The sequence below is a fragment of the Neofelis nebulosa genome, chromosome 11, assembly GCF_028018385.1.
Source record: "Neofelis nebulosa isolate mNeoNeb1 chromosome 11, mNeoNeb1.pri, whole genome shotgun sequence".
Taxonomy (NCBI): Eukaryota; Metazoa; Chordata; class Mammalia; order Carnivora; family Felidae; genus Neofelis; species Neofelis nebulosa.
In genome coordinates this window covers 89,359,370-89,386,302 of record NC_080792.1, presented here as the reverse complement: position 1 = coordinate 89,386,302, position 26,933 = coordinate 89,359,370, and the positions used below count along the sequence as shown (strand labels likewise).

General features: G+C 49.3%; 3 protein-coding genes across 10 annotated transcripts in view; 2 read left to right on the top strand and 1 right to left on the bottom strand.

Annotated features, from left to right (window-relative positions):
- RILPL1 (Rab interacting lysosomal protein like 1) overlaps positions 1-11,578 on the top strand; it is a 38,625-nt gene extending 27,047 nt beyond the window's left edge. The window contains exons 5-9 of one of the 7 annotated variants that reach the window (XR_009250559.1): positions 673-845; positions 2,507-2,599; positions 8,922-8,945; positions 9,130-9,252; positions 10,736-10,848. Coding sequence is in view for 5 of the 7 variants with exons in the window: in XM_058691429.1 (XP_058547412.1) it covers positions 673-845; positions 2,507-2,599; positions 8,922-8,945; positions 10,736-10,880 (435 nt within the window). In the remaining 2 variants the exon portion in view is untranslated. The other 6 variants (XR_009250560.1, XM_058691429.1, XM_058691431.1 and 3 more) reach the window with 6 other exon arrangements.
- Positions 11,579-14,436: 2,858 nt separating this feature from the next.
- On the bottom strand, positions 14,437-19,442 carry SNRNP35 (small nuclear ribonucleoprotein U11/U12 subunit 35). The gene is made up of 2 exons (XM_058691434.1): positions 19,313-19,442; positions 14,437-15,293 (listed from the first exon to the last, which is right to left on the bottom strand). Exon 2 carries the CDS (start codon positions 15,288-15,290, stop codon positions 14,550-14,552), a length of 741 nt encoding a protein of 246 aa, XP_058547417.1. The 5' UTR covers positions 15,291-15,293; positions 19,313-19,442; the 3' UTR covers positions 14,437-14,549.
- A 692-nt stretch (positions 19,443-20,134) lies between these two features.
- RILPL2 (Rab interacting lysosomal protein like 2) overlaps positions 20,135-26,933 on the top strand; it is a 36,557-nt gene continuing 29,758 nt past the window's right edge. For both annotated transcript variants that reach the window (XM_058691437.1, XM_058691436.1), the window contains exon 1: positions 20,135-20,271. The gene's annotated coding sequence lies outside the window, so the exon portion shown is untranslated. The remainder of the gene's footprint in view (positions 20,272-26,933) is intronic.

Sequence of the window (26,933 nt, the reverse complement as noted above, 5' to 3'; positions counted from 1 at the left end):
GGTCTGGCCCGAAGCAGGTGACTTAGCACGCTCCGGTCCCTCTGAGGGACCTGCGTGGAAAGAGAAATGCCCCACCCGCGCACACCTGCTGTGATGTCACCTGCCTCTTGCCCCGGGCTCCCTCTGATCCCTCAGCCACTGGAGATGACGGGGCTTGACCAGAAGTCCAGGAACAAGTGGGAAAACGTGTACGACTCAATGTTAAATGAAAAGGGAAGAGAAAACTGGGCACAAGCTCTGATTTTAACAACTTTGGCCAGATTAGCAAAGGTCTTCCTAGCAACGGTCTTAGTAAGAATACGAGGAGAGAATATGGGACAAGGAAAGCAGATCTGTGAGGGCGGCAGCATTTGGGGCGTGCTGTTTCTTCCCCTTGGACGCCTTTTAGTGGTGTTGGTAATAACCCCCTGAGTCAGGTGGGGAGGCACCAGGACGGCAGGGCTGGCTGCTGAGAAGGCGAACAATGAACAGGTGGCCGCTGGCTTTCGTCTCCACCGCGATGCTGACTGCACAGAACGTGAGCAGAGGCCGCCTGCGGGTTCTTAAAATAGCGCCCTTGGCAAGCTGCGAGGCCCCGGGAGGGTGGGAGATTCGGGCTCCGGCAGGATGCGGGGTGGGTGCTGATGCTGGTGGCCGCCAGGAATTCATTAGCAGCGTCTCTGCCTCCTCCAGACGGAGCCGGGCGGAGAGGAGTGTGTCTCAGAGGCGGAGAAGATGGCCATGGATCTCAAGGACCCCAACCGCCCCCGCTTCACCCTGCAGGAGCTGCGGGACGTGCTGCACGAGAGGAACGAACTCAAGTCCAAGGTGTTTTTGTTGCAGGAGGAGCTGGCGTACTATAAGAGGTGAGCGTCCCCGGGAGCGCCAGGGCTGGCTCCTTGCTGGGGTTGTGCGGAGTTTGGGAAGGACAAGGACTGCATCTGTCTCCGTTCCGGGGACCCTGTCTGGAAGCACTTAACGCACAAGCTCACGATCCCTCTCTGAAACTCTTGGGCCCAGGTGCGTTTTCTAATTCAGCACTTCCCAGCCGTTAGAAAGGAATACGTAACGCACACCACCAGCGAGCCCTGCGGCAGCCCCCCCCGAATCAAACACGCTAATATTTTTGTGGCCAAGATGTGACTATTCATATGACATGGGATAAACACTGTCGTCGGCCTCATGAGAGTTTTTCAGGTGTTGCCACCAAATGAATGACCAAAACATGAATTTTTGTTTTTAGAGCTTTTTGGATGTTAGAAATTTGGTAGAGCTGTGCAGCCTAAGTATTTGTTCATTCGGTTCATGGCCAGTGACCTCCTTGCATATATTAGGGCTGCGCTGTCTCCTACGAAAGCCACTAGCTGAGTGGCTATTTAAGTTTAAATGAGTTAAACTAAAATAACATTTAAAATCCAGTTCCTCGATCGTACGTACTGGTTCAGCTTTGTACACACCACCCCTCTATTGGTTTCTCAAAACGTACTACATTTGTTTCTACCTCAGGGCCTTTGCACATGCTGGTCCTGTAGCTGGGAAAACATTCTCTTTCACTCTTCCCATGGTTGACTGCTGGTCACCCAGGATTCAGGTCAGAGGTCACCTCCTCAGAGAGGCCTTCCTCCCACATTATCTCCCTTTCAAAGGAGTGCCCTGTCCCAGTCACTGTCACTTTACTCAGTTCACAGTCCTTCACCGTCTTTTTGAAATCCTGTTCGTTAATGTGCTTGTCTTATTGTATGTTTCCATACCAGACTATAACAGCGTGAGACCAGAAACCACATTCGTCTTGTTCATGGCTAAGTTCCCAAGACTTAGGATAGAGCTTAGCACAGAGTCGGTATGCAACAAATACTTCTTGAGCGGAAAGCCAGAAGGAAGGACAGATGCACCAGATGTGGTCCCTGCTCCAGTAGGGACAACGAGAGGCACAGAAAACACAGTGCCATGTATTTTTATTGAAAACCCACTGTAAGCCTGGCACATAAGAAAGTTTTACTGATGCTGTGTGCACTGGCTGTTCCAAGGGAGAGGTTACTTCTCAGGGATGGGGTAGAAACCAGGAAGACTTCATGGCGGAGGTGGCATTTGAACTGGGCCCTTCCCTAAAGGATAGGGTACTAGTCAGGTATGGGAGGTGTTGAGATGGAAGAAACCACAAAGGTACGAAGATAGCACGTGGCAAGGACAGGTTCTGTGTGGCAAGATTGTTCAGAGGAAACTGAAGATTGCGTTTCTGAGATGTGGGTTCCTTTCCTGAAATTCTTCACATTTGACCAGCTGGGCCAAAGAGACCACAGGCGTTGCCTCCAGGGCTGACCTCTCTCTTCACTGGCCGCGCCCACTGCTAAGAGGCCAGCCCCCCAGGCAAAGAGACTGTTGGGGCACAGGCCGCTATGGCCATCTTCCTAGGTCCCCCTCTTCCTAGTACAAGCCCTCCCAGACCATCAGACAATACCCTTCTAGAATATTGCAGCTCTTACAGAATTTTTGACTGTCTTATCTCACACCTCTCAACTCCTTCCAGTGAAGAAATAGAAGAGGAAAATCGGATACCCCAACCTCCACCGGTCGCCCACCCGAGAATGTCCCCCCAGCCGGAGTCTGGGATCAAGCGACTGTAAGTGGTGTGCTTCCTGAGTGTGGGGCTGCTCGCTCACGGCTGAGCTGGTGTGGTTCACACAGCCTCTCACTTCTGGGCACCTGCTCCAGGGCCAGGCTTGTCACAGGCCTAACCCCGGAGCACATCGGGCCTGGCCCTCGACTCTGAGTTCATCTCTGTACCTGAATGCTGAGTTCCTTCAGGGGCTCCCTGGGGCAGAGAGGTTGGGGTAAGGCTGAGAGGGTGGAAAGGGGGCGGGGCCTGTAGCCAAGGCTCGGGGCTTCGGCGGGGGCCTGTCACTGGGCAGCAAGTAAGACTGGTGGGAGAGATTCGAGCATCTGAAGGGTTGGGCCCTGGTCCGCTCGATCAGTGCGTTCCCGTGCTGACTCCCACACCACCCCCGTCTCTCCAGTAAGTATTCACTGCTGCATGATACATGCAGGCAGTCAGGCCCTGTTTGCTGTGGGGAGCACACAAGAAAGAAACTCAGCCTTGCCCCTCAAGCAGACTTTAAACTACTTCAGTGCGTCTTTACATCAAAAGACTCCTTTGAGATTCCGAGAGTCTGTAGACCCTTTCCCTGAGGGCAGAGGAAAACCACACGTACGGTTTCAGGTTCATTGACACCTGCAGCCCTTTAGGTAGAGGGTTAAAACTTCTGGTCTAGTTGGCTAATGTCTGCTAAGGGCCTGCTATGTGCCAGGTTCTTTTCCTGCAGATACATGATCTCATCCAGTCCCCACCGTACCCCTGGGAGGTAGAGACACTGTCATTCCCGTTTTACAGTTAAAGAAGCTAAGGCAGCTGCCTATGGACGTTCAGTTGTTAAGACGCAGAGCCAGGGTTCAAACCTGGGCAGCCTGGCCCCAGAGCCCGCGTTTCGAACTCTTTGCAGGGTGCGCGTGCTCACACTGCTGTCTTGTAGCCTTGATGTCTCTCCCGAGAGGGTCTTCCTCCCTCCGGGCCTTCTGGCTCTACCCTTTTCCTCTCTTTCTCCCAAACTCTGGCAGAAGCTTTGTGAAAGGAGGTGGCAAGAGTCGGAAGAGCCACCGGGAGTGTGTGGGGAGGGGCACTGGGGTGTCACTCGGGGACCTCACCCTTTAAAAAGCCAGTTACGTTAGGAAATCCTCGGCTAGCCCTCACCCTGTGAAGCGACTGAACGCTCAGCATTGGTGGCCGGGAGGGGAAACCAGGACACGTGCAGCCTTGTGACTGCTCTTGGAAAAGGCCGGCCGCCCTCTGGAGCATGTGCGTGAACGCGTGGGTCCTTCCCAAGCCTCTCTCGCCAGCCTCACGTTGCTTATTTGCTTGCCCCTCCATCCCTGTGTGGAGTCCCCAGTTCTGGTTAGCCGGAAATACTTACCGAAGGGTGGGACTTGGAACCAGAAAGGCTTCCTCTGAGTCCCAGCACTGTTTGGCCATGTATTAATTAGTAATAACATTGGCAATTGAACCTCAACTCAAAGTAACTGAAGAAAGACTGGGAGCTAAGGGACCAAAAATTCCCAGGTCGGACTGGCTTCAGGCTCAGCTGGATCCAGGCCTTGTCATCAGGCCTTTGCCTCATTCCCTCCACCTCTGGCTGTTTTCCTGAACACACTGTCCCTCAGGGTGGCAACATCTGCTTTCTTCTGTCTGAGACTCCAGTGGGAAGAGAGTCTTCCACAGGAGTCACGGAATCAAGTCTCATTGGCTCAGACCGGGTCACGTGGCCTCTAAGCCAATCACAGGACAGTATATCCATCAGCCGGGTTGGGTCTCCTCCACATGCCTGAGGCTGGGATGGCTCAAACTTGGTCTGGTTCAGATGGACCGGAAGTAGGGGGGAGGACGGGTCCCACGGGGCTCACAGGGCTGGGCGGACAGAAGGATTGGGTGTCCGTTGTGGCCTCATCATGGGGGTGAGGGTCCTCCAGTCTGAAGTCTTATGATGTACTCAGTACCCAGGGAGACTCTCACCCTTGGTTAGCGTTTCTCATCCAGCGCTAAGGAATGGGATTGACTTTTGTTGAACTCTCAGCCATCTGCCAGCCCCACACACACGTGTAGGAATGAGCATCATTGACCTTGTGCTTCAGTAGCTACAACTTTGGGTTAAGACCTGGGGAAGCTGAGACAAAGTTCATGAGCCCACATAATCCGCCCCTGGGCTGAGGAGGGGCAGGACCGGGAGACCAGGCCTGTGCTTCCTTCAGCGACTCGTTGCCAGGTCTTTAAAAATCAGACCCTCTTAGGGGCGCCTGGGTGGCTCAGCGGGTTACGCGTCTGACTCTTGGTTTCAGCTCAGGTCATGATCTCACGGTTCGTGAGTTCGAACCCGGCATCGGGCTCCGTGCTGACGGTGCGGAGCCTGCTTGGGATTCTCTCTCTCCCTCTCTCTCTCTGCCCCTCCCCCACTCACTCTCTCTGTCTCTCTCTCAAAATAAACTAAAAACAAATCTTTTAACGCCTCTAGCGCCGTAACCCTAGGATGTACGCAGCTGTAAGCCTGCCCTCCAAGCGGGGCTGTCCTCGGTGCTAGAGTTTCCTGCTCCAGCCCCCCTTTACTCGCAAGCAGACAATTAAGAGGGGCTTTTGCATATCCCAAACTGGATAAAATGCAGAGACGAGTTATCAGAATTAGCCAACAGTCTTCTTCCCACTGGTCCGTCTACCCACACCTGAATAGGCTGTGGTGTCTAATCCTTTTTTCCAGACTGTTCTGCAAAGGACTCTGGGCCCTTCTCCCCTTCACTGTGGCCTCTGCCTGCTCAGCAAGACCTGGGGCTCCGAGACTGGGAAGAGAAGCCGCTGGAATTGGGGAGCCAGAGAGCAAGAAACACACAGAGGGGGAGAGAGAAATCAGAACCCCCCGGTCCACAGGGTGCAGGTGGCCAGTCCCGTGGCCACCCCAGCCTTCTAGGGGATGACTAGAAGATCAGACTGGCACAAAAGGCTTTTGACCAGCCCAGGCAGGACACTGGTCGCCTTTGTCCACCTCGGCTGCTGACTGAGAACTGTCAGTGTGGCCCGTGAGCCCAGAGCCAGGGGCCGGGACGAATCTTTCCTGGGGCTGGGGCAGGGAATGGGGCTCTTAAGATCGTTTCATGCCCGCCTCCCTTCCCATCCCTCACACCTCTGGCCCCCATCGGGGTCCGCTTGTCTCTCGGTCCTTGCCTTTGTGGAATATGAATCACACAGCCTCTTTAGTACAGGACCTGGCTGCTTCCTAGCTCAACCTCATGCCCTTGACCGGTTTTTTCCACCCACCAGTGAGTGAGCAGTACCTACCCTCGAGGTCTGGAGGGGCTCCATCAGCTTACAGCACCTACACTGAGGTATCTTCCCCCTGGTCAGAGACTCAGAGCTGGGAGACTTAGCCCCACTTCTCAGATGAATATCGGGCCCAGAGAAGCCCACTGACTTCATGTAGATCGTACCATTGGGAAGGGTCAGAGATGGGGTTTGAACCGTGCCTTCTGTGGACCTCCCACCGCCCGTTTCCTTGCCCCATTCCTGAGTCACCAGCTGTGGGCCGACGGCCCAGTCCCTTCTGTCCCAAGTGCACCACAAGCCAGGGACGTCAGCGTCTACGTTTCTGGGCTGAACCGGCGAAGGGAACCAGAAACTCCTGTCACCAGTTAAAACTGTGCCCAGAAGACGGTCCAAGAAAAGCTTGTGACTGAGCAGCTGCCGGCCGGAGAGTCCAGGTTGGCACTGCCTGGGAAGGTCACGAGGGAGCGCTGAGTGACTCCAGTCTTGTCCCCAGCGGCCACCAGGCACCAGCGCCCCCTTTGTGTGGCCTCTGTCTCTCAGCTACAGAGGTACACACAGCACCCAGCTGTCTGCTGAGCAGGGGCGGAGGGGCCGGCCAGGGAGGCAGGGCGCGGGCAACGGTTCTCATGCGCCCGAGAGGTTGGCCTCAGAGGAGGCAGCCACCCAACTATCAGACACTAGTCCCTGTCCTACCCACCGCCCTCCTTGCTTCAGCCCAGAAATAGCTTCCTCACAGCCGCCCATTGCACTGCCTGAAATGCCACTGTTAGAACTGCATTTGGTTTGCATCTTCCAGAAATAATCAGTGGGGAGGGAGAAGGTAAAGCCAGCCACACCATATTCAGACATAAACTTTTGACCAAAAAAAGCCAGTCTTTTTTTTTTTTTTTAATGCTTATTTATTTTTGAGAGAGAGAGAGACAGAGCACAAGCAGGGGAGGGGCAGAGAGAGCGGGAGACACAGAATCCGAAGTAGGCTCCAGGCTCCAAGAGGTCAGCACAGAGCCCGATGCGGGGCTCGAACCCACGAACCATGAGATCGTGACCTGAGCGTAACTTACTGAGCCACCCAGGTGCCCAAGCCAGTCTTTTCCCAGGAAGTGGCTGTCCCTCCAGAGGACAGGGAGGCTTCTGGGAAGGAAGGGGGCCGTCCATTCAGTGAAGCATATAGTTACTTGACTGGAACCTTCCAGGTGTCCCAAGGCCCCTGTGCACCAGTCTGACCCCCTGATGGGACCCCAAATGAAGCCCAGCATTTCCAGGCGGGCATACATCTCACCCTGCATCTGGGGCCATCCTCCACAGTGACTGTCTTTGGGGGCTCCCTGTTATGCCAAGAGGGGTCCTGGCAGAGGTCGAGCCCCTGGAAAGCCAACAGTGCCGGACAGCCCGGCCTCTGGGGATTGGGCACGTTCAGATGACAAAAGGTGTCCCCTTTTCTCATCGCCGTGAGAAGACATCCACGTGGTTCTGCCAGGATGCCAACTCCCAGCTGCCTTTTGAAGTGTATCAGAGGTAAATCCAAACACAGATAATCCCAAACCTCACTAGACACTCACATTCTATCTTTTCCCCCGCCCGCATCTAAAAAAAAAAAAAAATCAAAATTGTTCAGAATAAGCTCTGACTTGAGTGTCGTTTCTTCTTCGTTTTCCTTGCCAAGACCAGGGACGGACGAGAACTCGGTGTCAGCTCTGACTTAGCAGCGGGGGTGGCCCGTGCACGTGCTCTGCCTCGGTCCCCTTGCCCCGCCCACTCGTCTTCTCTCCTGGACCCGCCCCCCCCCCCCCCCCCCCCCACCGCGCCGGCTGCCTTCTTCGGGGCACGGGGCCTGCGGTGCATGGTAGTGGCGGAGTTTTGCTGGAAGACACCGAGGGTGTCCCCACTAAGCTACAGCGGGTTTTGACTCCTTCTTTCCCAAACCCAGGCCTGCTTTTCAGCCCCGAGGCCGACCCTGTCTTCCCTCGGTGTTGCGTGGCTTTGCTAGGGCTGCCTTAATAAAGAGCTGCCAACTGGGAGCCTTCAGCGACAGAAATGCTTTGTCTCACCCTCCTGGAGGCTGAGGGTCCCGGAGCCAGGGGTGGCCAGGGCCCCTTCCCCCGGAGGACCGAGAGAGAATGTTCCGTGCCTCTCCTAGCTTCAGGGGTTTGCTGGCGATCTTTGGCCTTTGCTGGCATGTGGAGGCATCACCTGGATCTCTGCCTTCATCTTCACAGAACGGCCCCTCTGTGTGTGTGTGTGTGTGTGTGTGTGTGTCCAGATTTCCCCCTTTTATAAAGATCTGCTCTTCTCGGGGCGCCTGGGTGGCTCAAGCGGTTGAGCATCCAACTTCGGCTCAGGTCATGATCCCTCGGTTCTTGAGTTTGAGCCCCGCGTTGGGCTCTGTGCCGCCAGCTCGGACCCTGGAGCCGCTTCGGATTCTGCGTCTCCCTCTCTGCCCCTCCCCTGCTCATGCTGTCTCTCAAAAATAAACATTAAAAAAAAAAAAATTAAAGGGAAAAAAAAGATCCACTCTTCTCTAGTAGAACTTTCTCTTGTTACCTCCTCCAAATAAGGTCGCTTTCCGAGGTCATGGGAGGACTTCACCATGAGTTTTGGCGGGGTGGGGGGACACAGTTCCATCCGTAACGCCTACTATAAGCAAACCCTTCAGCCGGTCTGTGCGTGGAATGTGTTTGTTTTTCATGCCTCCTCTGTTTTTATCTTCTCTGTGTCTATCTGTACTTTCCTAACCAGGATCTTTACAGCCATAATGCCCATGGTAGCAGCGGGACTGATAATAGATGACCCCACACTGCAACCTGTCCGACGACTCGTTTCCCTTGTAGGCACTGTGTGCGTTTCTGCTTGCGTTCTGAGCTGTGCCTTTGGAATGTGTGCTGAGGCTCTGCCAAGGCCGGCCTGTCTTCCTTGGCCACTCCAGCTGCATGGCCCCCACCCGCGCGTGTGTGGAATGTGATTTCAGACCTGTGCCCGTGAGTCTCGATCTGCACGAGGGCAGCTGCGGAATTCTCGGCTCTGTCACCGATAATTCTTTTTGTCTTTTCTCGTTTCCGTTCTAAAAATCACCTTGTCCGTGATCCAGTAAAGAAGGTCCTTTAAGTGACGGGTCAGTAATCAACGCCCACTGTGACCACCCCCCCCCCCAACCCCCGAGTGACACTAATGCCGTGTTCGACCTTCACGCCCTAGCTTTCTAAACCGCTTTGTTTCGCCGAGCCATCGTCAGAAAGCCATTTGATCCCGCGAGGAGGGGACCAACGCTTTGTGTCTCTCTGGGTCCCCTTGGACAGGAAGCGGCATGTGGCTTTCCTGCTTGAGTCAGGTAGAGGTGACATGTGGCAGTGATGTGTTGCTGTATTTTTGGCCAGCTAATTGTCCTGATCACACTATGGAGAGAGCTCGCAAATAACCCGGTATGAAAATTGTGCCTTCGTGTGTCAGGACGCATGTCTGTTGTAGAGAAAAGAGCCTTTAGCTGGCAGGGAGAATTTTTCCAGATACACTTGGCTTGCCCCAGCTTTACAGTGAAAGACCACTTTATTCCCGGTAGGAGGTGACCGTAGGGTCCAGGAATCACAGAATAATAAAATCATGTTTGCCCAGATGTGATTAAAACTGAACTCCATAGGCCACAGCACTTACGAGCCGGGGGGGTGGGGGGGGGAGCTAATAGGTGAACAGACAGAGGAACTAAAAATAGTTGATTTGAAGCTTCAGTTTCTCAGTGGTGCATTCCTATTCCTGCCCCCGGGAAATGTAACATAGCTATTATCTCTCTCACCAAGTTCAGAAACCAAAATTGAAGAGTAGCAGAACTTGGTGAGAGAAGAATGAATCTCATTAGAAAGTACGAGTGTCGAAGGGCAAGTTAGCCAAGGTTTTTGGGAGAAATTCAAGGTGGGCCACCTCAGGTTTACTTGAGGGCCCTGGTCTTTGTGGAGGGGGAGCTAAGGCAGACCTCGTTTTAAATGGGCCAGTTCCGGGGCGCCTGGCTGGCTCAGTCTGTGGAGCGTGCGACTCTTAATCTCAGGGTCGTGAGAGCGAGCCCCATGTTGGGTGTGAAGCCTACTTGAAATAAAATTTTTAAAAATCAACGGGCCAGTGTATAAGCTTTTTGCCTGTCATTTCTGCCTTCATCTTTTAGGCATCAGATGGTTCACTCTGATCAGTGATCAGCAGTCACGGCTGTTTTAAAAAGACCCCTTGGTCTACATCGGCCACTGCGGTCAGCAAGTCGCTGTGCGAAGGTCTAAAGGCTTCCGCCCTTAAGTCGGTTTTCAACACCGTAAACCGACGGTTTCCCCAGTCTCATTTGCAGACGGCTTTCACAGCGTTTAATCACAGAACTGTGTCCACCGTTACTGTTTTTGGTTGTCTCATTCTTCTAAAATAACTACTCCCGACTCCTCTCTAGCAGTAATATCCAGGGAATCTGGGCCCTGATGTGCTGCTTTTGTAGTTTCCAGATTCACGTTACGTAACTACCTCAAGGAAAAACATTTGTCTCTTTATGTCGGAATCATCTTAAATTCTAGGTGGCTCTCAGTCATTACTTTCTCTGCATCGTTAGGGTAAAGAGACTCCAGACGTGTGTTTCTAGTCTTTTTTTTTTTTTTTTATGTCCGCTGATGATGAGGACAGACCCTCAGCAGTGCTTAAGTAAGAGATGAGATACATCACACATCAGTAGTTGCATATGCCCCGCTCACACTGTGTCACCTCCAAGGTGCGGTGACAGTGACATGCAGAAAACTTTGACCCGCACCCCTACCTCTCCTTTCGCACCTTGGGTTGATCTGCTTCCTTCCACGTCTGCTGCTGTGTGTCCTGGCATTGCAAAAACGCTACAGTGCACGGCGAAGGCGGGCTCTCATTTCTCTCTTTCCCTTTCGAAAGGTTTAGCTTCTTCTCCCGAGATAAGAAGCGTCTGGCCAACACACAGAGAAACGTGCACATCCAGGAGTCCTTCGGCCAGTGGGTCAACTCCCACCGTGATGACGGTTACACGGAGCAAGGACAGGAAGCCCTGCAGCACCTGTGACCGCAGCCCACCTCTGCCTTTGGACCTGAACTGTCCACCGTCAGCACCTACAGCGGAACCTGGCAGGGGTCACTACCTTGCACACCTCTCGGTTCAGATGCACCCTCAAGACTGATCCCTCCTTTGAGGAAGCACACTGAAAAACTGATGCCAAACTCTAAAGAAATGTTTATTTATACCCAGGGCTATCACCGTTTATAATAGATGACCGATCTCTTAGGATATATATTTAATAATAACCATGAGCAGAGGCCAGACTTTCGCATTAACTTCAGTAACACAAGCTTCTTTAAGCCAAATACATCACATGCCACTATAATTGCTGTTTGACTTGCTTTGTATGAAACTGTGTGTGTAGAGGTTCTGTTCACCTGTTTGTCATACTTAAGTGGGAGGCAGGGAAGTGGTATTCATTAGCTCCTTCATGGAATTGTCAGCGGTGGTAGCATAATACGCAGGATGCATCCATTAGACAAACCGGGCCCCCAAAGTCACCAGACGGGCTGGCCCCACTCAGATGCAAAGCAACAGAAGCTAAGGACCAGCGTCCTCCCACCCGGAAACCGGACACAACTTTGCAAGAGCTGGTGGTTCTCTTTTGCACCTTGTTACGGATACCGCCTAGAGCATGTAGCGAGTGCCTTGGAATCGGCTGTGAGTTCTGCAGTGCTAACCAAACAAAGTTGCTAAGGATGAGACATTGCAGCCTTTCTCATTTCTCGTTCGCTCCCCCCCAACCCTTTTTTTCTTTCAGCCTCCAATCCATCAAACACGGTCCCCTGTAAAGAAGACAACCATGTCCCAGAGCGGATGTGGAAGGGGGTTGGGGAGCCTAGGGGGTGCAGCATGGGGGTGGGGAGTAGACCTGCCAGTGCCAGGGTGAGGGCAGTGGGTGGAGAGGTAGTTTGGGGACTACACGTCTGGCTGACTCATGGGGCTGTGGTGGCAGACGGAGAGCCAGAAGCCTGCATCTGCTGAGTTGGGGTTTTGCCCAAATAGCACTTTCTCTCTACCCACGGAGGACCCAGGGCACAGGCTGGGTGCTGACAGATTGAGAGAGGCAGCGCGTGCTAACAGAGCGCTCAAGTACATCTGACGGGTCCACGTTCTACACCTTCTCCCCTGGTTTGCTGAGAAACCATCAGTTGGTTTGCAGGGTTCACGGGGACAGTGTTTCCACAATGCTGAAAATAATGATCAGACAAGACAACGTTGCTTTTGCGCAGTGGTTCTCAAAACTGACTGCCGCTAGTTTATTCTCGGAGTATAAAAGCAGGTGTATTGAGGAATCTCCCTTCCCCTGGCCACCTTTGGTTGCCCTTTCCCCACGAGCAACCAGTGTTGCCAGTTTCTTGGGTGTCTTTCCTGAAAGGGTTTATAAATATACATGCGGTTATGTAACAAAATATATTTTTTCTTTTTTTCTTTTTTTTTTTACATAAATGGCAGCATACTATATATGTGCTATGCTGTGCCTTCCTTTTCTTAGAATACCCTGGAAACGATTCCACATCAGTACGGAAGATAGTGGGTTTCAACGCCCCCCAGGGACGTTTGGCAACGTCTGGAGACATTTTGGTGTTTTGGTTGTCACCACTACTACTGGCATCCAGTGGGTAGGTTCCAGGGATGGTGCTCAACATCCTGCAATGCCCAGGACAGTGCCCCACAACAAAGACTCTTTCAGCACCAGATGTAATAGTGCGAAATGGAGGACCCGTCTGCCACGTAGATGTGTCATTTTTCATGTTTGTCCAGACCCCACGGATGGACAGGGAGCTTCCTTTAGCACTGCACACTTTCACACCCATGCGTCAGTCTGCAGAATAAACTAGAAAAATTGCCAGGTGAGAAGCCGCATGCCTTTGTTGTGTGGCTACTGCTAAGGTCTCTGCTGTGGGGGCTCTACCAATTTTTTTGTTTTGTTTAGTTACCAGGGCCCATACAAGATGAAGCCTCAATGTCAAGGATGCGGTCTGAGGGGTCTAATCCATCCATGTTCTGGGACCCAGGGTTGACAGCTGCTGGCTTGGACAATGTAAGCACCGCGACTGGATCTCTTTCTTCCAGTGCTGTCTCACAACACACCCCCAGGGTGGAGTGCTCGTTCAGCTGGAAAACCTACCAGCTCAAGCCCATAATGCACTTTTGGTGCTGTAATAGGGAGCCCTTTGTACAACCTGTGTGAAATCAGAAGGGTGTTCCTGAACGGCTGTTTTCTGAGACATGGGGGACGTGGTAAGATTCTGCACTGGAAATCTACAAAGGAAAGAGCCTATTTTTCTAAAACTGTTCTTGGGGCGCCTGGGTGGCTCAGTCGGTTAAACGTCCGACTTTGGCTCAGGTCATGATCTCACAGTTCATGAGTTCGAGCCCCACGTCGGGCTCTGTGCTGACAGCTCAGAGCCTGGAGCCGGTTTCGGATTCTGTGTCTCCCTCTCTCTCTGCCCCTCCCCTGTCCACGTTCTGTCTCTGTCTCAAGAATAAATATACATTAAAAAAAAAAAAATTAAAAAAAATAGATAAAACTGTTCTAACAGCTAACAGCAGTTTTAACATAGGGCAGGTTCCCTACATAACAAAGAGATTCATACTCGTAATGCAAAAACCTAGTCGTGAATGTGTTGAGTCTCGATACTAAATTGTTTGCTTTGCATGAAACATCCTGAGTTTTAAGACCCTGAACTTGCAAAGATACAGCCATTGCTAAAACAGAAACATTAAGTGTCACTTTTTTTAAAACCACGTGAACAGCCTGGTACTCAAAGCCCTCAGAAGAAGTTATAGTCGATATGATCTATGCAGCCCTCCTACAAATGGGAGGCCAGGTGTCCAAGAGGGAGAAGACAAATCAGTCCATCAGAACCAGACAGAAACCTTTCACTGGCTTTTCCTCATTTTCATTTCACTCTCTTTGGAGCTTCATCTTTTCAAAGGGCTGGAAGGCCGCCATAAACCAGAACCCCATAGCCCTGCAACTTTGGTTTTTCACTTTAAATACCAGCCTCCCTGCCAAAAAACAGGAAAAAAAGGCAGTCAGCATTTGGCTCAAGAATGGAGTTCTATTTGTTCAAGGGTAGCTGATTGCTGACCTAGAGCACTGCTCACACTGACTTTGGTACGAAGGTCTGGACGTTCTCCCTGAATTCACTTTTCTATCCCATTTTTATTTCAGTTCGGCAGGCCTGTACGCTACAGATATACAGATGGGAAAGATACCACTTTCCCAACAATCTAGCCAGATTCGGGTTCCCAGGAGTCAGAGCGATGCAAAGGATTTTCGGTCGTCACTTCTTTTTTGCCAGCCCCTCAAAACGGTCAATTCCAGTAGACAGGAGAAAAGGAGAATCGCAAAACAAGCTCTCTACTGCCAAATTAAACCAGAGTGGTGGCTCTGTACACGTGCCCTTCTGTATGGCTGCCGGTGAGGACACGACTGTAATAAATGTAATGGGTCCCTAGAACTACAAGGTGAAGAGGAGAAACCCCGTAATATCAGCGTGTTCAGCTTAAACCTGGGTTCTAGACTGGAAAGAAAACTCAACTCCAGACCCCATCACCACCAGCAAGTTTTATTCAAGCACTGGACGTACACTTTGTATAAAAGCCACGCATCTCTCTGTGCCTCCGCGGCGAATTTGTCTGGGCTCTGGCGGTGCTGGTGAGCCTCTACTTACTTCGGTCCCTCTTCTCCCTCCCCTTGGCTCTGTCATCTCTGAAGTCCCTCTCTCTCTCCCAGTCACTTTCTGGCCACGCCCTGGTTGGCTCTCTCTCCTGCCATCTCTTCTCCCTGCCTCGGTCATGGTCTCGGTCCCTCGTCCGAGAGTCCCAGTGTCTCTCTCGCGACCGAGATCGCTCCCGCTTTTCCCTTTTTACCTCTCTGTACTGGTCGTTTTTAACAACTGGCAAATTAATGGGTTTCCGAAAAGGTCGATCACGCCCCCCAAATCTCAGTTGCCCGGATTCCTTTTTCCCCCCCAGACCTCCTCCAAGGCGCCGAGGGATCCACCCTTTGAGGGTCCTTTCCAGTTCGTAGTCCACGAATATCTCATGCTGGTCAATAACCAGGCCGTCTGCATCTCGGTAAGCTTTGATCAGAGAACGCTCCTCTTTGTATTCGATGAAGGCATAGCCTTTCGAAAAGCCCGTGACCAAGTCCCTCACCAGCCGAAGCCGCCGGATGTCCCCGTAGCGAGAAAATACTTCCTTTAACTTCTCCTCTTTGGTCTGCAGGTTTAGTCTTGCCACGAACAGGGTGAGGAGGGGGTCTCCCGTGACGCCTTTGTTGGGGGTGTATCGTGCCAACATTGCCCTCCAGATAGCGCGATCGTGTGGGTCTTCATCGGTGCCATCAATGCTGCCAGCTTTAAGCGGGTCATACTCCTTGGCGATGGGCATCCAATCGTTCATGTTCTAGGAGGGATCACAGCAACCTTTAGGGAGCACCTACTACGAGCTACCCATTTAATCCTTACAACAACCCCACGAAGCAGATACTACTATTCACCCCTTCCTTCAATAGGGAAGGAAGCACGATTCCCAGGGCCTGAGGCCTCCCAGCTAGAAAGTGGGCAGAATGGGGATCAAAGCCAGACAGCGGGGCTCCAGGATGCTCTCACCTGCTGCTCCTCCGTCCCTCCCGGGAAGAAGCAGAGGGCATCGTGCTTGAGTGTGGTCCATCTGTGTATGGACCAGGTTATCATCTCAGGGCACTTACCAATTATATAATAACGTGGCAACACAGATCAACATCCAGGCTTGCCTTTCAGACTTTAAAATGGCCCTAAGGGGCGCCTGGGTGGCTCAGTCGGTTGAGCGTCTGACTTCAACTCAGGTCATGATCTCATGGTTCGGTTCATGAGTTTGAGCCCCACATGGGGCTCTCTGCTGTCAGCGCAGAGCCGGCTTTGGGTCCTCTGTCTCCCTCTCTCTCTGCCCTTCCCCCCGCCAACATAAACAAACATTTAAAAAAAAAAAAAAAAAAAGGTCATAGGAAAACCAGCCTGGAAACTGCTAACGGAAAATGGTGTTTTTAAAAACTTTACTACCAAGAATTTCGAACACGTACCAACTTAGAGAATGGCATAACCCTCCACAAACTCATCACCTGACTCTGACCAACACGTGCCTAGCCTGGTTTCATCTGTGCGGCAACTCACATCCCCATTCCTAGATTACTCTAGAGGAAATTCTAGATATTACATCGCTCATCTGCAAATGTTTTGGTACGCATCATTAAAAGAATAGAAAGATAAGGACTTAAAAAAAAACTACAAGGGAAAATGGTGCTTTTAATGTAGTATTTTGCAACAGGTAGCAAAGCTAAAACTACAGTGACTCAGCAACAGCAGGCTCTCAGGTTCAAAAAGGAATATGGGATTTCTTCCCAATTCCCTGGCTGATAATCTGTTTATGCCTCTAGGCATGGGAATTGATTGCAATGGTAATTTTAGCCTGCAAGCATACTCCAATTATCTGATACATGATAATTTTTTTGAAAGAGGGTGGAAAGTTTAAGTTCAGAGGAGAGGCTGATACATGGTAATTGATTCACATTCTGGTGAATCTGCTGGAATAATACTTGCCAACATTTCAAGACACTGCTACTGCTCACATGACCACCTCCGTAAAACTTTAGAGCCAATACTGAAATATGTTACCTTAAAACTAGGACTCCAGGGGCGCCTGGGGGGGCTCACTCAGTTAAGCATCCAGCTTTGGCTCATGTCATGATCTCACGATTTGTGAGTTCAAGCCCCGTGTCGGGCTCTGTGCTGACAGCTCAGACCCTGTGGCCTGCTTCGGATTCTGTGTCTCCCTCTCTCTCTGACCTCGCTCCCCCCAGCCCCCGCTCTCTCTCTCAGAAATAATAAATGAATAAACTTATAAAAACAAAAACAAAAACCAGGACTCCAGGAACCTGGCTGGCTCAGTCAGTAGAGAAGGTGACTCTTGACCTAGGGGTTGTGAGTTCAACCCCATGCTGTAGAGCTTACTTTTACAAATAATAAGGATTTGGGCACCTGGGTGGCTCAGTCGGTCGGACGTCTGACTTCAGCTCAGGTCACGGTCTCACGGTTCGTGAGTTCGAGCCCCACATCAGGCTCTATGCTGACAGCTCAGAGCCCGGAACCTGCTTTGGATTCTGTGTCTCCCTCTCTCTCTGCCCCCTCCACCACTCACGCTCTGTCTCTCTCTCTCCCCCAAAATAAATAAACATTTTTAAAAATTTTAATACAAAAATAATAAAGATAAGAAAAATTTAGGGATGCCTGGGTCACTCAGTCGGTTGAGTGTCCAACTTCGGCTCAGGTCACAATCTCATGGTTCGTGAGTTCGAGCCCACGTCGGGCTCTGTGCTGACAGCTCAGAGCCTGGAGCCTGCTTTGGATTCTGTGTCTCCCTCTCTCTCTGACCCTCCCCTGCTCACGCTCTGTCTTTCCTTCAAAAATAAATAAACATTTTTTAAAAATTTTGTAATAATAAAAATTTAAAAATTATAAAACTAGGACTCTGTCAAATGTATATAGTTATCCTCATTCATAACATCTTTCCATATTTATTTATTAAAATATGGGGCATCTGAGTGGCTCAGTCTGTTTTCCCGAACGCACAGTAAACATTCTTCAGTCTAGTGTCTGCTTCACTTTATCTCCAGATTCTACGACACTGCCTGATAAACACTGGGGAACTGAACTAACTCCAATCAAAATTCAATGAAATTTTTCTTTTGTCCAAATCAGACAAAAAAGATGACTTCATTGCGAACTGAGAGGCAAAACGACTTTATACTGTCTGCCACCAAACTGTAAAAGGAGGTATATGACTGCCAGCACTAACCAGCAACTTTGGAGGAAGCGCCTCTCTGGCACCCTTATCAGTGAAAGGATGAGGAACAGCTGGGGCAATGAGACAAAGAGAGGATTTCCAGGGCCCTCTGGGCGCTGCCTCTAACTCTTGGGTCTCTTTTCTCTCATGGTTGGAATTTCTCCACATTAGAAAAAAAAAAAAAAAAGACAGAAAGAGAAAAGAAAAGAAAAGAAAAGAAAAGAAAAGAAAAGAAAAAGAAAAGAAAGGAAAAAAGAAAAGAGAGAGCACGATGTCGACTCTCTCCCGCTCCAGTATTCTCTAACAATTCCATTCTACTGGCCCTACCACTCTGGGCCGCACTCCCCACCCTCCATCACAGGGTTGCAGGAAAACAACAAGGACGATAATAGTAATTATTGTTAACTTGAAGACATAGGAGGTGCCAGGCCCTATGCTAAGCACTTAACTCCCCTCACCTCCCAAAACTGTCAGGATCTAGGTTTTACTATTAATGCCATCTCCGGTGAGGAATGAAAGACACAAAAAGGCTTTCTTTTGGGGGGCGCCTGGGTGGCTCAGTCCGTTGAGCGTCCCACTTTAGCTCAGGTCATGATCTCACCCTTCGAGAGTTTGAGCCCCACTTCGGGCTCTCTGCTGTCCGCACAGAGCCCGCTTCAGAACCTCTCTCTCCCTCTCTCTCTGCCCCTCCCATGTTTGTGCACGCTCTCTCTAAACAATTAATTAATTAATTAATAATTAATTTTAAAGCAGTAAATGCCAAGAGAGCAGCAGGCTTCACGGCTTCCCATTCGTCTTTCTGGGAGTATTCCCTCCCTTGCCGCATTATGTTGAGGTTTCCTACACTTTGTTTGGATTTTTAGATTCATGTCATTATTTCATAAAACGGGGATGAGATGTGAGAGATGAGTGGTGCGGGATGGAGGCGGAAGGGGCAATTAATCATTAAAGACAGAAGTGTGGAAAGTGAAAAAGAACGCTGGATCCGGAGACAGAAGACCAGGTTTAAGACCCAGTCCTATCGTGGGAAAAATTTAAATCATCTGTAAAATGTAGCTACACTCCACTCGACTAGGTTTTTGTGAAGATCAGAAACAGCAGTGTCCGTGAAGGTGCTTTGTAAGTATACATTACGATACAGGTCACTTAATTAAGAAACCACCGAACAAAGCGTGCCTCTCCTTACTGACTCCGCCGAGTTCGCATATTCCCGCGCTTCGCATCCAGGTAGGAAACAGAACTGAAGTCGGACCGACGGAACTCTCCAGAGCATGCGCAGTGGCGCGGTGGACGCGAAGGCGGAAGTCGGAGGGGGGGGCGGGAAGCCTACACCCCAGTAGCCCCGCAGTCCCCCCTCCTTGACCGCCGGCCCTCGAGGCTGGCCCTCCCCGACCTCTCGCCTTTTCAGTGGGCGAAGGGGAGAAGGGGTCCTTCTTCCACCCCAGCTACCGCCCTCGCTTCCCGCAACACAACCCTAAAAGGGCTTCCCGTTTGCCAGGCTTCAACATGGCGGCCCTGACAGGAGCGCGCGCACTGTCCGGGCCGAATTCTTTCGTCCTTCCCGCCGGAGTGGGCCCTGCTGCCACCAAGCCGCTCCCACTCACCTCAGAAAGGCTCGGGATCCCTTCCCACGGAAGCCAGCACCAGACTCCGAACGCCGGTAGATCCCTCTTGCCCGCCTGAGCGGAGCTTTACATTGGGAGAAGCAGATTCGCCACGGGCAGTGTGTTGGTGGGTTGTTTTTTTTTTTTTTTTTTCCTTTTCCGTTTTTGCTTTTGTTTTAAGAAATTAATCCACGTGCGTTGAGCGTCGACGGTACAGCATCCCCGAAGAGAATGAATTTTCCATTTTTCTGACTTTTTGCACGAAGACAGAAACTGCTAAATGGAACAGTTAAGTTGAACGAGTACCGAAAGTGCAGTTAGTGGTCTGGGAGTGGCCGAATCGCCCTCCGCAGCGAAGGGATCTGGCCGCGCAGCGAGAGTGTCAATTCTCAGACGCCGTTTGGGAATCGGGTGGTATAGTAGCGTCTTCAAAGGATGCGTGTGCTGGTTCACACCAAAGAAGAAAAGGGGTCAGGGAAGGGTTGACAACCCTGACTCCATCTTGCGGCGGCCACCATTTTGTGGGGTTCCCCGACGAGCCGCCACCTCTTGAAATCATGATAAACATCCTGAGGTTTGAACACCCGGGAAGTTCCCCCGTCTCATAATAGTGAGGCAAAAGAGGTCAACCGATTACTCGGCAACCAACTGAATTTCCAGCTGAAATTTCTCCCTCGTTGGGGCTTTAAGCTTTAAAAACAACTCTGCGGACGGGCACACCAGCTAACTTGGACTGCCCTTCCCAGTTTGCAGACCCAAAGAAAGCTTTGACTCCTTTTCACTCATTTATAGGCTCGCTCCTGAGGTTTTTGCTTAACAGTTTGGAGCCGAGTTTGGGATATGAAGCGACCTAGACACCTCCTGCGGATCTCTGGACCTGCAGAAGCGAGCACCGCAGCCCAGGGTTGCTTCTCTTCCGGCGGCCCCTATAATCCCGGGCTGGGAGCGGGGGATGACAGGTATGGTCCTCTCACATCCCCGACCACCCACCTTGGTAGAATTCAGGAGGCTTTTCTGCTAGCAATTCAGGGAAGGATTCCTCCAATGCAGAATGGGTACCAATCTCTCAGAGCTCTCACTCACCAGCCATCTGGGGCCCAGGGAGCTATAAGTTTCCTCAACCTGGGCTCAAATCACTAAAGATCATTTAAAACCTCCCTGGTCCCGTTGGGCGCACCTTTGGTATCCCTAAATTGGTGTATTTAAGAGCACAGTTGGAAAGGTGAAACTATCCTACTTCCCCAAATCAGTGGAAACCTATTTCAATTGGTACTTTTGGAAGTAGCCTCCAAAAGAACAGACTCAGCTCTGGCCTCCGCAAAAGGAAAAAAAAAAAAAAAAACTCAATAACCAAAGAAAGATGAAAAGGATTAGAACAACTCAATACTGAATCAAAAATGACCCACTCCTCTTCCATCCAGTTCCCTCCCCCCCACTGCACGCCTTCCATTTCCTCCAGTGTATGCAGGTCTTTCCAACCTTCTTATTCTTTGAAATGTCTCCCTCCCCAGCCTTGCCACCATCCACACTCCCAAAACTAACATCATAGCTCCTTTCAAAGTCAAAGGCACCAGCCCTAATCCCAGTAATCTGGTCCTCTGACCCTCCGGTCCTAAACAGAACTTCTAAATCTTGCAAGACTTTCCTAACCCTAAAGAAAATCCAGAAGAGTTTACCCGACAACTAATTTGGACTATCAGTGCCTATAATCCAGGCCCTTCCGACCTTTACCAACTAGTACGCATGCTTGTCGGACCAATATAGGCCCAAGAATGCATAAATAAGGCTGGATGAGAAGACCCCCTACAGGATTTAAAATTTCCTCATAATGAGGCCCTAGAAAAAACTACTGATATAGTTGCAGATTTAGTCAAAATGATTCCCCATATGTGGGGACCTCAAAATAAATTAAAAGGCAGTACAAAGTAAATAAATAAATCAATCCTGAACCTTCCAAAAAGGAATACTTGAAATATAAACGATGGTTCCAAAAGAACAAAAATCTCAAAAACCATCCCTTTATCAGATTTGAGGACAAAAGGGGGATTTTTCCCTTTCTCTTAGCAAACACCTATAACAATTCAGAATGAAGAAGGTTTTATTCTTACAGACATTAGGGCACCTTATTCAGTCCTCAGCCGCAGTCTATTTTCCAGTCCCCTGCCTCAAGAATACGAAAGCATCTGACCATGATCAGGGTGCTTAATCAGCCACCAACTATCCCATTATCTCAACCCCTAGATTTATTCTTGGCACTTAACAAGGCAACCGTTCCTTTTTATGGGTGCCCTCATCCCCATCGCTTTTTTTTTTTTTTTTTTTTTAAGTTGGCTCCATGTCCAACTTGGGGCTTGAACTCCGGACCCTGAGATCAAGAGTCACATGCTCTACAGGCTGAACCAGCGAGGTGCACCACCCCCCTTTCCCAAACACTTTTCTTAGGAAGAAATTTTTTGCAGGCTCACTGGGCCCATACTTCCTTTGACCAAAAAAATGGAATGCTATTAGATCTGCCTTCTCAATCTTCAGAATTCCTAATTCTACTGATCTGTTCAGGACTGCCCCCCAGTCAGTCCACTGCCCCCCATTCCTAAATGCACTCCCTGATCATTTGTGGGCCACCTCTTCCACTGATATATGACACATAACCTTGGTTCCCCAATAACTATTCAAACTGATCATTAAAGGCCTCCCCCAGGGGCGCCTGGGTGGCTCAGTCAGTTAAGTGTCCGACTTCGGCTCAGGGCATGATCTCGCAGTCCGTGGGTTCGAGCCCCGCATCGGGCTCTATGCTGACCGCTCAGAGCCTGGAGCCTGTTTCTGATTCTGTGTCTCCCTCTCTCTCTGACCCTCTCCTGTTCATGCTCTCTCTCTCTCTCTGTCTCAAAACTAAATGTTAAAAAAAAATTTTTTTTTTTAAATAAAGGCCTCACCCAATATTAAGCAGTACTTATGGCCATTATAAGAATAACTCCTGTTATCAACAAAGGATTGATCATCCCCATTACTAGTCCTTGTATTACCCCCATTTTTCCAGTTAAAGAGCTCTGTAATAGAGGAAGGTATCTTGTTCAAGACCTTCGGGCAATTACCAGTACGGTCATACCCTGTCACTCTGTTGCTCCTGACTCCCACACCCCCCTTTCTAATATACCAGCTGCAACCACTGCTTTTTCTGTTGTTGCCTTATGCAGTGCCTTTTTCAGCATCCCTGTCGACCCCCAAAGTCAGTATCTTTCTACTTTTACGTGGAACAATCAACAACACATTTGGAGAATCCTACCCCAGGGATACACTGAAAGCCCTACCTGTTCTCTCAAACCTTCCATGCTGACCTACAAGATCTTGATTTCCCTGGGATATCTACACTTTGCAATATATAGATGATTTATGATTATGTTCTCCTACCCTAAAGGCCTGTGGCACTGACACTAAATGCCTTCTGAAGCAATTAGCCAACAAAGGACACAAAGTATCTAAAGATAAATGACGATCTGTTCTGCCTCAGTCAAATTCCTAGGCCACCTTTCTGCCAGATGGGCTAAAAATAGAACCAGACAGAATTACTACCTTCACCCAGGTCCCTCAACCCCAAGACTAAAAAACAATTACACGGTTTCCTGGGTCTTGCTAGATACTGTCGCCCTTGGATTCCCAAATATTTCCTCACAGCTCAACCCTCATACTAAGCCTTCCATACTACTACTACTCCAAACCTGATCCCATGGTCTTAAGAGGCTCCTTTGTTATTTTTTTTTAAGTTTATTTGTTTACTTAAATAATCTCTATACCCAACGTGGGGCTCAAACTCTACTTGAGATCAAGAATTGCATGCTCTTGGGGCACCTGGGTGGCTCAGGTCATGATCTCGCAGTCTGTGAGTTTAAGCCCTGCATCGGGCTCTGCTGACAGCTCCGAGCCTCGAGCCTGCTTTGGATTCTGTGTTTCCTCTCTCTCTGCCCCTCCCCTGCTCGTACTCTGTCTCTCTCTCGAAATAAATAAATATTAAAAAAAAAGAAAAAAAAAAAGAGTTGCATGCTCTTCCAATTGAGTCAGCGAGGTGCCTGCCTTTATATCTTTAAAAAACAGGGGTGCCTAGGTGGCTCAGTCAGTTAAGCGTCTGACTTTGGCTCAGGTCATGATCTCACTGTTCGTGGGTTCAAGTCCCACATTGGCTCTGCACTGTCAGTGCAGAGCCTGCTTGGGATTCTCTCTGCCTCTCCTCTCTCTGCCTCTCCCTCACTCACACTTTCTCTCTCTCTCTCTCTCAAAAATAAATAAATTTAAAACCAAACAAACAAAAAAAAACCTCACCTCTTCTGCAGCTCCAGGGCACCCTAATTACCAACTGCCTTTCTTTGTTTTTGTCCATTTGAACATCCTTTCCCAAAGGCATGGAGGCCTACAATGCCCCCAAGGGTATGGCAGTCTTCAATTAGACCCTGTGGCCAAAGGTTCACCTCCCTGCCTCCGTGCCCTGACAACCCACCTGTATACTCATTATATGAGTATACTCTATACTCATTACTGCCACCAAAAAAAGAACACTAGATTCTCCCCCATAGGTGTTAGGCCTACATACAGTTAGAACTCTCTTAGACTCCCACCACACACACCTGTCTGCCAGTTGACTTAGAAAATTGGAACTCTGGTTTCTTTGCTCTCCAAACGTTTTAGTCTCTCATTGTCCCCCTCTCAGTCCTTCTACCTTATGTCCCTTACCCCTCCAAAACTCAACTGAACACATCCTGTGACTGCATCCTTGTAACTGACTCATAACTTACCCCTTGATTAGACCTTCATGAAATTCCCAAATACAGATTTTGGGATTCTCTCTCTCCTTCTCTCTGCTCCTCCCTCATTTGCTTGTGTGCGCTCTCCTCTCTCTCTCAAATTAAATAAAGCTTCAAAATAAAATAAAATAAAAATGTTTTTAAAAAGTTACATATTAAAACAACTTGACACCATTCTCCTTCCCTCCAGCTTATCTGTTAATAAAAGTTCAAGCCCGTTTCAAACAAGATACCCCTGAAGCCAAGGTCAATCATTATGCTGACCCGGCCCACAAAGATATGACACTTCAAACTTCTGATTCACAAATGTCTATCTGTATGACCTATGGGGCACAAATAAAATGGTCCTATGGGCACAATACTGTTGGAAGCCATCTCCGACTATTGCCCAACAAATATTTCAAAATGTACAATTTAGCCCCTTGCACAATCCTGGGAAACCATATCACACTGCATTAGGTCAAGTTCCTCTTCCCAGTGGGCCTTTTGACATCTGGCAGATTGATTTCATCCAGCTTCCTCAATGGTAATGATCTGTGTGTTTCTCACCAGACCAAGGCATTTCCTTGCACTCAAGCAACAGCAAAAGCAGTGGCCAGAAACCTATTAGAAAAAAAATCATTCCCAATTGGGGTATTCCTTGACAGCTACACGGTGATTGAGGAACACATTTTTTTCTGGTCATACTGTCTGAGAGGTCTGCAAAATCTGGCCATCTCTCAACATTTTCATTGCACCTCCCATCCTCGATATTCAGAGGATTAGTTGAACACTCTAATGGCATAATCAAAACTCAGTCGGCCAAACCAACCTCTGCCTTTGGTCTACCGCAGCCCAAAGCTTTGCCTCTTGTCCTTTTAAATCTAAGATCTACCCCTAATGGAAGGGCTCACTTGTCTCCATTCAAAATCATCACCGAGTGCCCTATGAACATAGTTGAGGATCCCTTGCCCTCTACTTTGTTATAAGGAGAAATTCTTCAGTACAGAATATATATGGAAGGCCACATTTGTTCAAGATTCATTTTAAAGAGTGCTCCTGAGAGACAAAATACAACCTTAAGCCTGGAGATCTAATATATTATTGGAGGACACATCAACTTAGAGATTCTTTACGGCTGAAATGGAAAGGACTTTATCGGGTATTGTTAACCGCCTTGTGTGCAGCAAAGCTACAAGGGGCTGACTCATGTATAGATTCATGTTTCTCGTTTAAAAAGGGCTCCAGATTCTGAAAACAACTTTCAGAAACCCAGAACTGAAGGAGACAATGTCTGATCCCAAAAGCTGATACCCAAAATTTAGGACCAAGCCAGAACCCTCCTTTTACTTGAATTCTCATTTTTTTCCTTTTGTCTTGTTTCCACCACCCAAGATAGGCCTGAAGTCATTCATGACTTCTGCCTGCTCCGTTGGTTCAAGTTCTTAACTGAAGACTTCCTTATTAACTCTTAGGCTTTAATAAGACTTGACACTGGGGCACCTGGCTGGCTCAGTCGGTACAGTATGCGACTCTTGATCTTGGGGTTGTGAATTCAGACCTCACGTTGGGGATAGGGATTACTTAAAACAATAATTTTAAAAATAATAATAAGACTTGACACCCTATAGTCTCTACCCTTTGTTCTCAACTCCTATACAAATTCAAGATGAAAAACCAGTTAACAATATTGTTACTACTAAGTTCCATCAAACAGAGAACCGCCTCTGATTGGAATACTAACCCCATTATTAAGCTGTCCCAACCATAGCCCGGGGGAATCCCCCCCACCCCCGCTGAAGAATTGTTGCGTGTCATCATAACCCACTCAGCAGACATCCCAACCATATGCTAAATGCCCCCTTTTAACTCTTCTTCGTTCAGTAAAAATGCCCCATAGATTAGGATCACGTGCAGTGCCTCTAACCATCGCTCCTCCACCCCAGAGGCATCCTAACTCCATTGGCTTCAACTTCCTTTCCCTGTTTTGACATTATTCCTATCCCTAATTTCACTTCCTCTGTAAGATATGTCCACCTGGGACCTAGTGTGGTCTCTACAGACGTAAATCTCATCTTTGGATTAGCTGGTTGCTATAATCTTATCAAACTACAACTGTTTTTTAAAGATAAAAAGGCAGGTGCCTGGCTGACCCAGTCAGAAGAGCATGCAACTCTTTTTTTTTTTTTTTTTTTTTAATATTTATTTATATTATTTGGAGCACCTGGGTGGCGTTCCACTTCGGCACAGGTCATGATCTCATGGGTTCATGAGTTCAGGCCCCGTGTCGGGCTCTATGCTGACAGCCCGGAGCCTGGAACCTGCTTTTAATTCTGCGTCTTCCTCTCTTTGTCCCTCCCCTGCTTGCATGCTCGCTCTCTCTCTCTTAAAAATATTTTTAAAAAATTTTTAATAAATATTTATTTTGAGAGAGAGACAAGAGTATGGGCAGAGGAAGGAAGGACTTGGGCAAGGAAGGACTCCACTGTAATGAATTTCCCCCACCATAACTGATCAATGGGAAATGAAGAAGAGAAGGGGCCAGGGAAGGGTTGGCAACCCTGACTCCATCTTGCAACAGCCACCATTTTATGGAGTTTTCCAGAGAGCAGCCACTTCCTGGAATCATGATAAACGTCTTGGTGTTTAGACACCTGGAAAGTTCCACCTGTCTCACAATACAGAGCAAAAGCAGTCAGCCAGTCGCTGAGTGCCCCATACCAACTGAAATTTCTCCCTCGCTGTAGTTTTAAGCCTTAAAAATAAAATAAGCCTTAAAAATACCACCTCTCCTTGTCCTCTTTGGACAGGCACACCAACTGATTTGGATTGTCCTTCTGGGTTTGCAA

What these genes read in the sequence shown, in the direction of transcription:
- SNRNP35 (XM_058691434.1), bottom strand. Translation starts at nt 15,290, where the DNA reads ATGAACGATTGGATGCCCATCGCCAAGGAGTATGACCCGCTTAAAGCT.